The sequence below is a fragment of the Pelodiscus sinensis genome, chromosome 12 (assembly GCF_049634645.1).
Source record: "Pelodiscus sinensis isolate JC-2024 chromosome 12, ASM4963464v1, whole genome shotgun sequence".
Lineage (NCBI taxonomy): Eukaryota > Metazoa > Chordata > Testudines > Trionychidae > Pelodiscus > Pelodiscus sinensis.
In genome coordinates, this window is record NC_134722.1 from 2,361,929 (window position 1) to 2,374,083 (window position 12,155).

At 54.9% G+C, this 12,155-nt stretch overlaps 1 protein-coding gene across 3 annotated transcripts in view; it reads right to left on the minus strand.

Annotated features, from left to right (window-relative positions):
* The window catches only part of SPIRE2 (spire type actin nucleation factor 2), a 41,584-nt gene extending 30,140 nt beyond the window's left edge, over nt 1-11,444 (minus strand). For 2 of the 3 annotated variants that reach the window (XM_075939815.1, XM_075939814.1), the window contains exon 1: nt 11,125-11,443. In XM_075939815.1, coding sequence (XP_075795930.1) covers nt 11,125-11,341 — 217 coding nt within the window. In that variant the 5' untranslated portion in view covers nt 11,342-11,443. Of the gene's footprint in view, nt 1-11,124 lie in introns of all 3 variants that reach the window. The other variant, XM_075939816.1, reaches the window with a different exon arrangement.
* Between the last annotated feature and the right edge of the window lie 711 nt (nt 11,445-12,155).

Here is a 12,155-nt window from a genome sequence, read left to right on the forward strand (position 1 = left end):
ACGACCGCAATGCACGGGCCCGCGCCTACGCTACCGGGGACCAGGTGATGGTCCTGATCCCCGTGCGGAAGAACAAGCTGCAAGCCGCCTGGGACGGCCCTTTCAAGGTGGTTAAGCAGCTGAACGAGGTGAACTACGTGGTGGAGCTGACGGGCCGGACGCGCGGCCAGCGGGTATATCATGTTAACATGATGAAGCCGTACTGGGACAGGGAGAACTTGGTGCTGGCCGTGTGTAAGCCCTGGGAGGAGCAGGGGGAGGACCCCCTGGTGGGCCTGTTCCCTGGGACCGGAGAGGACTCTTCGCTGGAGTCAATTTCCCTCTCGGACCAGCTCACCCCGGCCCAGCAGGCCGCGATCCGGGAGGTGCTGCGCTCCCACCAGCAGCTGTTCTCCAACAAGCCGGGTCTTACCAACCTGGCTGTCCACCGGGTGCAGACGGGCACTCACCCCCCGGTGCGCTGCTCCCCATTCAGAGTCACAGGGAAAACAGCCCAGGACCTGGAGAGAGAGGTCCAGGACATGTTGGCCCTGGGGGTGATCCAGCCGTCCTCCAGCCCCTGGGCCTCTCCCGTGGTGCTGGTTCCCAAGAAGGACGGGTCGATCCGGTTCTGCGTGGACTACCGGAAGCTCAACGCCATCACGGTGTCCGACGCCTACCCGATGCCAAGGCCCGACGAGCTCCTGGACAAGCTGGGGGGAGCTCGCTATCTCACCACCCTGGACCTCACCAAGGGCTACTGGCAGGTGCCGCTAGACCAGGAGGCCAGACTGAAATCGGCTTTCATCACGCCGCTGGGGCTCTATGAGTTCCTGGTCCTGCCCTTTGGCCTCAAAGGGGCGCCGGCCACCTTCCAGCGCCTGGTGGACCAGCTGCTGAGGGGAATGGAGAACTGTGCCCTAGCGTACATCGATGACATCTGCGTCTTCAGCCAGTCCTGGGAGGACCATGTGGCCCAGGTCAGCCAGGTACTAGATCGGCTGAGGGAGGCTGGGCTGACCGTAAAGGCTGGGAAGTGCAAGGTTGGAATGGCCGAAGTGTCCTACCTGGGCCATAAGGTGGGGAGCGGCTGCTTGAAGCCAGAGCCGGCCAAAGTGGAGGCCATCCGGGACTGGCCTGTGCCCCAGACCAAGAAGCAGGTCCAGGCTTTCATTGGGATGGCGGGGTACTACCGGAGGTTTGTGCCCAACTTCAGCTCCATCGCTGCCCCGATCACAGAGCTGTGCAGGAAGGGGAGGCCCGACAGGGTGGTCTGGACAGAGCAGTGCCAGAGGGCTCTCTGTGCACTGAAGGAAGCCCTGGCCAAGGCCCCAGTGCTGGTAAACCCAGACTTCGACAAGCCCTTTATCGTGTTTACTGACGCCTCGGACACCGGGCTGGGGGCGGTGCTGATGCAGGCGGACGAGAAAGGGGAACGTCACCCCATCGTGTACCTGAGCAGGAAGCTGCTGCCCCGGGAGCGGAGCTACGCGACCGTAGAGAGGGAATGCCTGGCCATGGTGTGGGCCCTGCAAAAGCTGCAGCCGTACCTGTTTGGCCGGCGTTTCACGGTGTTCACCGACCACTGCCCCCTGACCTGGCTGCACCAGATGAAAGGGACGAACGCCAAGCTGCTGCGGTGGAGCCTGCTCCTGCAGGACTACGACATGGAAGTGATCCACGTCAAGGGGAGCGCCAACATCATCGCCGACGCGCTGTCCCGTAGCGAGGGGCCCGAACTTCCCCAGGTCACGAGCGGAGTGACCCTGCTCAGTTCGCTCTCGGAGGGGGGAGAACTGTGACGTAGTGGGGGTACTTGCTGGGCTGTGGTGACCCCTGCTGTCTGGAGCAAGACCCAGCAGGGAAAATCTCGCTAGGCAGAGATAAGGCCAAACTTGTCGAACCAGTGGCCAGACACCCCCCATGGAGAGGAACAAAGGAAGGTGAATGCTGCCCTGGACTGGGGGGCAGGGCTGCAAGGGAATTTAGTTGTTACTGTGGGAGAGCATGGAGGAGACAGCCTAGGGAGAGGAGCTGGAGTTTAGGGGCCCAGTCTCCCCCCAACTCAAGGGGGCCTGAGGCATCCTAGCCCAGTTCTGTGACCAGACTACATCTGTGCTGTGCTGTATCCTGGAGAGGCAATAAACTTCCTCTATTCCACTGGCTGGTGCAGTCTGTTTGTGACATCTCGGGGTGCAGGAGACGGGGAACCCCCAACACGCCGTCACAGTGGGGCACAGCCAGCTCCACAGAACCGGGTATGCATAGGGAATGGGCTTGAAAGCTGGCTCCCAGCATGTACCAGCTCCTGCCTGCCCCCTTTGTCCCTGCTGCCACTGTGAGAGGTAGCAGGGGAGGTGGCTCCGTGGGAGCTGGCTTGCACCAAGAGCTGGTTTAAAAGCCGGCTTCCCACAGGCACTGGCTCCCGCCTGGCCCCCCCTTGCTGCCACTGATACAGACGCAGCAAGGGAGGGGTGTATGTCACCGTTAGGATTAACCGATGAGCCCAGGGGTACACGCTAGCATCCCTAGAGTCAGCAGTGTGACGCTGTCTGCAAAAAAAGCAAACATGATTCTGGGATGTATTCCCAGGCGTTCATGAGCAAGACACAAGAGTCATTCTTCTGCTCTACTCTGCGCTGATCAGGCCTCAGCTGGAGTATCGTGTCCAGTTCTGGGCACCGCATTTCAATAAAGATGTGGAGAAATTGGAGAGGGTCCAGAGAAGAGCAACAAGAATGATGAAGGGTCTAGAGAACATGAGCTAGGAGGGGAGGATGAAAGAATTGGGCTTGTTTAGTTTAGAAAAGAGAAGACTGAGAGGGGACATGGTAGCAGCTTTCAAGTACCCAAAAGGGTGTTATAAGGAGGAGGAAGAAAAATTGTTCTGCTTGGCCTCTGAGGATAGGACAAGGAGCAATGGGCTTAAACTGCAGCACGGGAGGTTTAGGTTGGACATTGGGAAAAACTTCCTGTCAGGGAATAAATTGCCTAGAGGGGTTGTGGAATCTCCATCACTGGAGACATTGAAGAGCAGCTTAGACAGACACCTGTCAGGACTCTAGACGGTGCTTGGTCCCGCCGTGAGGGCAGGGGGCTGGACTTGATGTCTTCTTGAAGCTCTTTCCATTTCTATGATTCTTACAGGACCCCCTCGGACTTCTTTCCTCAAGACTAAACATGCCCAGTATTTTACCTTTTCCTCATGGATCAGTTTTCTAAACCTTTTCTCATTTTTGTTGCTCCCCTCTGGACTCTCTCCAATTTACCCACATCTTTGTCAAGGCGTGGTGTCCAACACTGGACACGGTACTCCACCCGAGGCCTCATGTAGTAGAGTGGCTGCCCACACTAGCCCGAAGGGGTTAAAGCACACTGGAGGGGGCCTGCACAAAACCCTGGCCAATCAGGGAGTGGCTTTTAAAGAAGCCAATCAGAGGGCAGCTTGCTGGGCCAGCGCTGTATATAAGGAGCTGCTCAGCAGAGAGAGAACAGTTTGGGTCCTGACCAGGAGAGTGCAGGACTGGTTCCCTGAGAAGCACTTTTGGGCAGGCTCAGAGGAGCTAGAGCCAGAGGCTCCTCACAAGGGCCAGGGAGCTGCAGTGGTCACAGAGGAACAAGAGGAAGTGAAGGGGAGGAGAAGGGGGCAGGACAAGGCTGCTGACAGAGGGTCCCTGGGCTGGGACCCAGAGTAGTGGGTGGGCCTGGGTCCCCCTCCTCCTTACACTACACTTTGCCACCAAGGACAGTGGCGTGGCCAGACTGTGGCTTGCCACTGAGGCAGAGGGGCGAGGCTTTAGGGCCACCGTTGGCCACAGTGACAAAGTGAGGCTGAGGACTGCTGATGCCCCCAGAAGGTATCAGAGGGATGATGAGTGAGACATCCGCCAGTAGGAGGCGCCCTGCTGAGGACTGAGCTAATTCCTGGAGTGACCAGCAGGAGGCGCCGCAGTGGTGAGTTGCGCCCCAGGACACTTCACCAGGGTGAAATGCAGCAGGACAACTGCCTCCTGTATCTTACACACAACACTCCTGTTAATACACTGCACAACTAGACTAGCTTTTTTGGAACTGGGCCACGTTGCTGACTCATTTTCAGTTGTTGCTCCTCTGACCCCCAGATCCTTCTCAGCCGTACTCTCACCTGGCCAGCTATTCTCGTTTGTAGTTATTCACTTGGGTTTGCCTTCCTACATGTGGCACTTTGCACTTCCTTCCTGAATTTCATCTTGCTGGTTTCAAACCAATTCTCCGATTTGTCAAGGTCCTTCTGAATTCTAATCCCACCCTCCAAAGTGTAGCAATTCCTCCCAGCATGGTGGCAGCCGCAAAATTTATAAGCGTAGTTCCACTCCGGTATCGGAGTGATCAGTGAAAACACTGAACAGTAGCAAACCCTGCAGGATCCCATTAGATATGTCCCCGTTCCCAGTTTGATAGTCAACCATTTATAACCCTTCAGGGACAGTCTTTCAAACAGCTGTGCGCTCGCCATGTAAGTAATTGCATTTAGACATCATTCCCCTACTTTTGTATGAGAATGTCACGTAGGATTGTCGTAAATCTTACAAAATAAAGAGGTATGGCCTACAGCAGTGTTTCCCAACGGGTGGTCCGTGGGGTGCCACTAAGTGAAAATAAGGGTTCCGCAAGAAAATTCCATTACAACAACATTTTATGATTTAAAAATAATCATTCATATTTAAGCATTTATGAATTTTATTGAAAAGAATTTTCATTTGTGTTTGCCACGATAGTGTCCCTGTGTAATGCCAACTTAACCAGACAGCAGGGACGACGATGTCACTTCAGTCAGTGGTGTGATCGCCTGGTGGTTAAGAATATTTCTCCCTCTTAAAATGTGTTGGACAAAGCAGTACGGATTATTAATTATATAAAAACTCGACCATTACAATCAAGACTCGCCAGATATGCAAGTCCAACTTTCCAACATTAAACCAAATTTAAAAAGGATTTGCCATGAAAAGAAGAAAAACCACTCCTGCACTGAAAACTGCCAATATAATGCATATTAGTTTTTGAGCTTTATTTTTTGTACATGTGTGGCGTAGTGGGGGGGCTGTCTGCTCTGTGTCCCCCTGCACTGTGCTGTGATTCCCATCCACTCACACAATGTGTATTAACCCAGACACCTCGGCTCAGCCTCCCAGGGAGAGAGACAAAGGGAGGAAGGTGTAGACCAACACCTGGGTGGGGGGCAGGGCGTTGGGGGGAGGCAGTTGCTGGCTGGGAAGCATGGAGAGAAGAGGCTAAGATGGGGGATAGGGGTGATGGACCCTAACCCTATTGGCCTGAGCCATCCTGGCCCTGTCCCCAGTAGCCCTGTGCTGTGCTGTATTCTGGAAAATCAAGAAACCCCTCTCTATTTTACTGGCTGGTGGAGACTGTTCTGGCTGCTACGGGGGTGCAGGGTGGGGGAACCCCCAACTCACCATCACAACATGAAATGTGATTTTTGTTTTTAAATATGTACAATTACACTAACTATGGATCTCATGACCTTGTTTGGCGTTTGTTTGTTATCATCCTTCCTTATTTGCGGGCTACTTTTTCAGCTCCATATATAAGACTGTTATTAGGGGTTCCGCAACATTCTTTCGAGTTTAAAAGGGTTCTGTGGCCAAATAAAATTGAGCAACACTGGGCTATAGCTTCCCCCAGCCACGTGGCCAGCAATTCTGTCAGAGAAAGAAAATCACTCGGTTTGCCACGATTTATTCTTGACAAATCCACTCTGGCTGTTATCCTCGATGGGTGCTTACAAACAGACCGTTTAATCATTTGTTCCAGTATCTTTTCAAGCACTGAAGTTAGGTAGATCAGTCTGTAAATCCCCAAGTTCTCTTTGTTTCCCTGTCTAAAGATAGGAATTACATTCCTTAATTGTGGTAAGTGTCTGATCACAATTTACCTCTTTAGTGAAGACTAAAATATATATAATAGGTGGGAAACACCCACCTTCTCACTGTCATCAGTTATTAGCTCTCCCTCCAGGTGATTCAACAGGGCTTGCACTTTCCTTCGCCTTTCTCTTGCTCCTATTTATAGAACCTTTTCTGGTTACCTTTTATGTCCCTAGCTAAGTGTAGCTCATTTTCTCCCTTAGCCTTTCTGGTTTTGTCCTTATATGTTGTTATTCCTCTGTGCTCCTCCTTAGCAACGGATTCATGTTTCCACTTTCTGTGGGATTCCTTTTGGATTTTTAGTCTCAGAGGGGCGGCCGTGTTTGCCTGTAACTTTAAAAAACAACGACCTTCCCTGTGGCGCCTTAGGGTACGTCTACACAGCAACATTATTGCAAAATACCGTGTGTTATTTTGAAATAACTTAGCCCGCAAATACACAGCAGGTAGTTATTTCAAAAAAATGTCGAAATATTGTCAAGCGGGAGGTCTTCTTACTCCGACTCCTGTAACCCTCATTGTACGAGGAGTAAGGAAAGTCAGAGGAAGAGGGCTCGATTTTGAAATAAGCGCTGTGTAGATGCTCCCAATTTCAAAATAAGCTACGCAATTGACATAGCTCCATTTGTGTAGCTTGTTTCAAGTTAAGCCCTGCTGTGCAGATGCACCCTTAGAGACTAACAAACAACAAAGAGTCTAGTAGCATCTTAAAGACTAACAAAACATGTTGATGGTATCCTGTTACAGATTACTTGGCTACCCCTCTGAAGCTTTTGAACAAAATGATAGAGATAGAGATAGTATCCCAAGCTTTCATGGGCAAAACCCACTTCTTCAGCTGAGCAGAGAAGAGAGATAAGGGGAGACCCTCATAATTTATATCAGAAAAAGAAGAAAAGAAGGGAGTGGGGGAGTACTTGTCAATTGTAGTGTGGGTGCTAATGAGGCTAATTAAATGGGCGGGAAGTGTCCCCTACTTAGCTTTTGATGTCAATGGGGTGTAAAACCTGCTTTCCTTATATCTAACATCCCGTTGACATTAAAAGCAAAGTAGGGGACACTTCCCACCCACTCAATTAGCCTCATTAGCACCGACACTACAATTGACAGGTACTTCCCTTCCCCCTTTCCTTTCTTCTTTTTCTGTTATAAATTGTGAGGGTCTCCCCTTTTCTCTCCTCTCTGCTCATCTGAGGAAGTGGATTTTTGCCCATGACAGCTCAGGATACTGTATATGTATATGTATGTGTATGCGTGTGTATGTGTATATTTGTTGGTCTCTAAGGGTACGTCTAAACTACATGGCTCTGTCGATGGAGCCATGTAGATTTGTTTGTTCGGCAAAGGGAAATGAAGCCGTGATTTAAATAATCGCGGCTTCATTTAAATTTAAATGGCTGCCGCGCTGAGCCGACAAACAGCTGATCAGCTGTTTGTCCACTCAGCGCGCTAGTCTGGACGCTTCCCTGTCGACATGAAAGCCCTTTATCGACCTCCCCGGTAAACCTTATCCTACAAGGCATAACGGGGAGGTCGATAAAGGGCTTTCAGGTCGGCGCGGGAGCGTCCAGACTAGCACGCTGAGTGGACAAACAGCTGTTCAGCGGTTTGTCGGCTCAGCGCGGCAGCCATTTAAATTTAAACGAAGCTGCAATTATTTAAATCACGGCTTCATTTCCCTTTGCCGATCAGCCTAATCTACATGGCTCCATCGACAGAGCCATGTAGTTTAGACACACCCTAAGATGCTACAGGACTACTCTTTTTGGATTTTAGGTGGCTCAGGAGCTCCTGATGCAGACCGACTGGCCTCTCTCTAGTCTTCTCGTCTTTCTTTTGTGGCAGGATGGTTTGCTACAATATTGTCTCTTTGTGAAACTGCCAGCTCTCCTGCGCTCCTTTTCCCTTGAGGTCTTGGGGAGTTTTCACACCAGCCTTTCATGGCAAGGTACTTGAAAGTCTCTTGCGGGCCCCCCACCTTCTGCACTTGGAGTGCCAGAGTGGGGGACTGCCTGGACCCCCCCTCTCCCTTCTCACCAAGAGGACAAGGCACCATGGGGGGCCATAGGGCCTGTGTGTCTCGTTCCCAATCAGGCACGCAAGAAGGGCAAAACTGCTTCCGCTAGTCTCAGGACTCCTAAAGGCCAGATCCTACCAGGACCAAGAGACTCCCTCCTAAACAAACGCTCTGCTAGGAAACGAGGGCAGAACCCCTAACAGGGCTCCGTCTGGAACCGGCGCTCCTGGCCACACACGGGCCTTTTGTAGTCAGCACACAAGGGGGCAACTTTCCCTTTCTCAACACCAGAGTGGCCCTTGTGGGGAGAATTAGGGAAGTGTGGCCGGGAAAGACTCCCATAGCGAACCGGCCAGCAAGCACTCCCAGCATGCCACTGCTGCATGGAAGCACCCCGCATGGCCGACGCCGTGTCAAGAGGGAGGCTGCCAAGGAACCTGCAAGACATCGCCGGCCATGGCGAACGCATGTGAAAAATGGAGGCTTCTCTGCCAGCATGGAGAAACTTCTCCACGCAGCACAGCAGCATCGCTCCTCAGGGACCGTAGCTGTGATGCAATTCTTGGCCTCGTTCCCACGGACAATAGCAGCACCGCCTGTGGGCAAAACCGGCCAGAGCATCCGAATGATTTAATGAACCCGGGCGAACGTATTTTCTGTGGTGTGTTGAAAAGCAGCTTCCTTTTGCATCTGAGCACATAGTGATTTCATAGTGATTGCATCTGAGCACATAGTGATTTCATAGTGATTGCATCTGAGCACATAGTGATTTCACTGGCGATTGGCCTGGAACAGGCTCAGCCAGTTTTTGGAGGGTTGTGTGAAGAATTTTCAGTCAATATTACCCGAGTAACAACCCAGCCTCCTCCCAGTTCAGCGCGGAGGTAAACGCACGGCTCTGGGCCCGGCAAGGTGCCTTTCTGTTGTGTCAGAGGCAAAGAGCTGCACATTAGTGACGTGCGTTTGCATAAGGCACCTCATTTGTGTATAACTGTTTGTACAGGGAGCCCGCGCCGGCTGATCGCTGCCGGTGTTTATCCTCCCAAGTGTCAGGAGGAGGAGGAACTCACAGGTGGCCCAGGCGCGATAATTGGAATTGCTCAGCTAACTGCCACTTGAATCACCCTGATAATAAGAGTGTGCAAGGGTCAGTGTGTGACAGGCCAGGTGTGGCTGCCTGGAAGCTGTTGTAGTCAAGCGGAGGGCCTTGTGCATGAATTCCAGGAGTGAGGCTGTCACACAGCCAGCACAGGCTGCATGGGGGCTGCTTTTTAACCAGAAGTGATCTGATTTCCCCTCACCTAGCTTGAGAAGGCCGGTGGTCTCAAGCAGGACATTCTAGGGCTGAGAATATGAAGTCCCGACTGTCTCTGCTCTGCACACTCCAGCCGTGATTCAGGCTCTCCCTGTCAGCTTCCCCCTCTGGAAAAGCAGGCGAACACCCCACCGGGTCAAGGCAGACAGTAACACGGCCGTGTTTGTACAGCGCTTTGACAATGAAAAGTGCTATACAAGAATGATTACCATGATCCCTATTATTACAGGCATGCTAGCCTCTTGGTGCTGGCTTGAGACACTCACCAAACTGCAAACAACTTCTATGGGCATGGGGTGTCATTATAGACCATAAAACTACCCACGTTACGAAATGTGTCTTTGGAAGAGACACTGACCTCCTGGCTCACGGCTGGGTAATTAGCATAACCCAATAAAGTTCAAAGTTTACACATGTAGTGTAGCCCTCTCTGAGTCTTTGAATTTGTGTGCTAGCGTCTGCCGTTGCTGGCCAGATTGGGCCCTTCTTGACAGTGGCTGGAGAAAGATACATGGAAGGGCTAAGATTACTGGCAACTATAGCTCAAGAGTCCAACTGATTGGCACACCCCGTCTTGTGATCATCTAGATTTTGAATTTGTTCAGTATTGCTGTAGCCTGACCTCTCTCCAGGTCCATGTGACAAGTGCCCAACGTTTTACTGTCTTACTAAGCAACTTCCGGGTAATCGTGTATCTTTCTTCTCCAGACAGTGTTATATTCCCTTAATATTAAAGATGAGAGACAACCAGGGAAGAACAAGGATTCAGATGAAGCATCATGTCCTCACATGCCCCAGTATGGTGTGTATGGCCATTTTCTGCTTAGACACTACAGGGAACTGGTCATTCCCATTATTAATGATAATTACTGTGCTTTCACCCTTCCACATGCATGCATTCCGTGCGCTTTGTCTCCACTTTCCCATAATATCGTTTTGTCGGTGAATTTCTTAACTCACAGATTACTACCCGCCAGTTTCCAACCCAAAGAGCTAGAAAATCTGTGGAGCGAAATACTTGGAAGTCTCTGGGTTAAATGCAATAGAAGCCTTCGGCCCCAGGCCTGTGTTCTAGGGTCAACCAACTTTCCTGCTCTTCAAAGGAGTTAAAGCTGTTTTCCTCCATGAACCCAGAGACCTCAGATTTTGTTCATGGCGGGGGTTTAAAAAGAGCCAGAGAGGGGATCCCCAGATGCCCTATCTCCCGCCCCCCCAGCCAGAGTGGTGGGTTTCAGGGCCCCCCTGCGGCACTGCCACCAAGCCCTGCCAATGCGGGTTTCCAATGGACAAGCCTGACACCCCGGGTCACAGCGTCCCAGCGGCGCAAGGTCATTTGGCTGCGTTGCAATCCGGCTGGGCAGGGCTGGCTGCTCCACCTGCCGCCCGGCCTGCAGGCATCTCGGAGGTCGCTCCGGCCGGCCGCGGGGCTGCCCCGGGCAGTGCCCAGTCTGCTGGAACTCCCGGGCCCTCTCACAGCTCCGGGGCAATGGGCCTAGGCGCACCCCACAGGCCCTGGGGCCGGCGGAGCAGGGCTGGGAGCCACAGCCGGGAAGCCACCGCGCCCCTCGGCCGCTGCGCCCCGGAGAAGCAGCTGCCCAGGGGGAGGGGCCGGGCGCCCCCTGCAAAGGACGGGGCGGGAGCTGGGACGTGGGGCCGGGTCAGCAGGCGGTGAGACCCCCCCCTCCCCGGGGTCCCCGCCAGGAGCTCCCCGCGCAGCCCGGCCTGGCTCGGCCTCGCCCCCCCGGCGGCTCTGGAAAATTCCCCTCCGGAGGGAGCGATCCATGGCTGCGGAGCCGGCCGCACGCGCGGGGACCCCGGGACCCCCCGCTAGCCCCCAGCGCTCGTCTCGGCATGGGGGGCCCGAAGCCACCGGCCCGGGGGACACTCACCGGCCGCGCCCTGCGCCCCGCGGGCGGTCACCGCCCCATCCTTGTGCAGCAGGATGTCCGCCGTGTCCCGGATCCGGCCCGCCGGCCCCCCGCGGCAGCACTGGTAGCACACGGCCCACGCCTGCTCCTCGTTGATGGGCTGCTCGTAGGACTTCAGCACCTCCTCCAGGGACAGCGCCCCGGGGCCCCCCGCGCCGCTGCCGCCCGCCTGGGCCATGGCCGCCCCATCACGGGCCCGGGCGCGCCGGGCTGCTTGCCATGGCAGCGGCGCCGGGCGGCCGCGGCAGGAGGGGGAGGGCTGCGCCCGGCTCGCCGCTGCTTTGTCATCCCTGCAGCCCAGCCCTCGGCCCGGCGGGCGGGCGGGGCGGCAGCCTGTGGACCGCCCAGGTGCGGGCGGGGTCAGTGCGCACGCGGGTGGGGCGCCCCGGGGTGCGCCTGGGGCCTGGGCGGCCGCTGGGGGCGCCCCTTGCCGGGAGAGCCGCAGGTGGCGGGCCGGGGTTAGCCACGCCCCGGGGCGGGGGAGGGAAAGCGGCTGCAGGGGCCAAGCCCGGGCCGGGAAATGCCCGCGCTGGTCCTCGGGGTGTGCCGTTCCTGGCCCCCCCCCAGGGCTCCTGGGCACCTCTGCAGGGCTGCACCCAGGGGCGGCCCTAGACTAGCTGCCAGCACCTGGCGCCCTGGGCGAACCATGCGATGGCACCCCTCCCCCCCAAACCCCTCCATGATGTTGGGCCACCATTTGGCGCCCCATTTAACTTGGCGCCCTAGGCCACTGCCCAGTTCGCCTCTATGGACGGGCCGCCCCTGGCTGCACCCACCGTCCCACACCCTGCCCCTGGCCTGAGCCTCCACCCTCCCGCTGGTGCACGGGCAACGTCGCCCACCTGCAGAGCGTGTTTTTCATTGAGAGCTTCAGCACGCCTGCCCACCAGCCCCCGCTCCCCTCAGTCCTCTGCCCCTCTCGCCCTCCCTGCCCCCGCTAACCCACACAGTGGGGTCACCCCGCCTAGAGCGACCCTGCAATTAAAAACCCG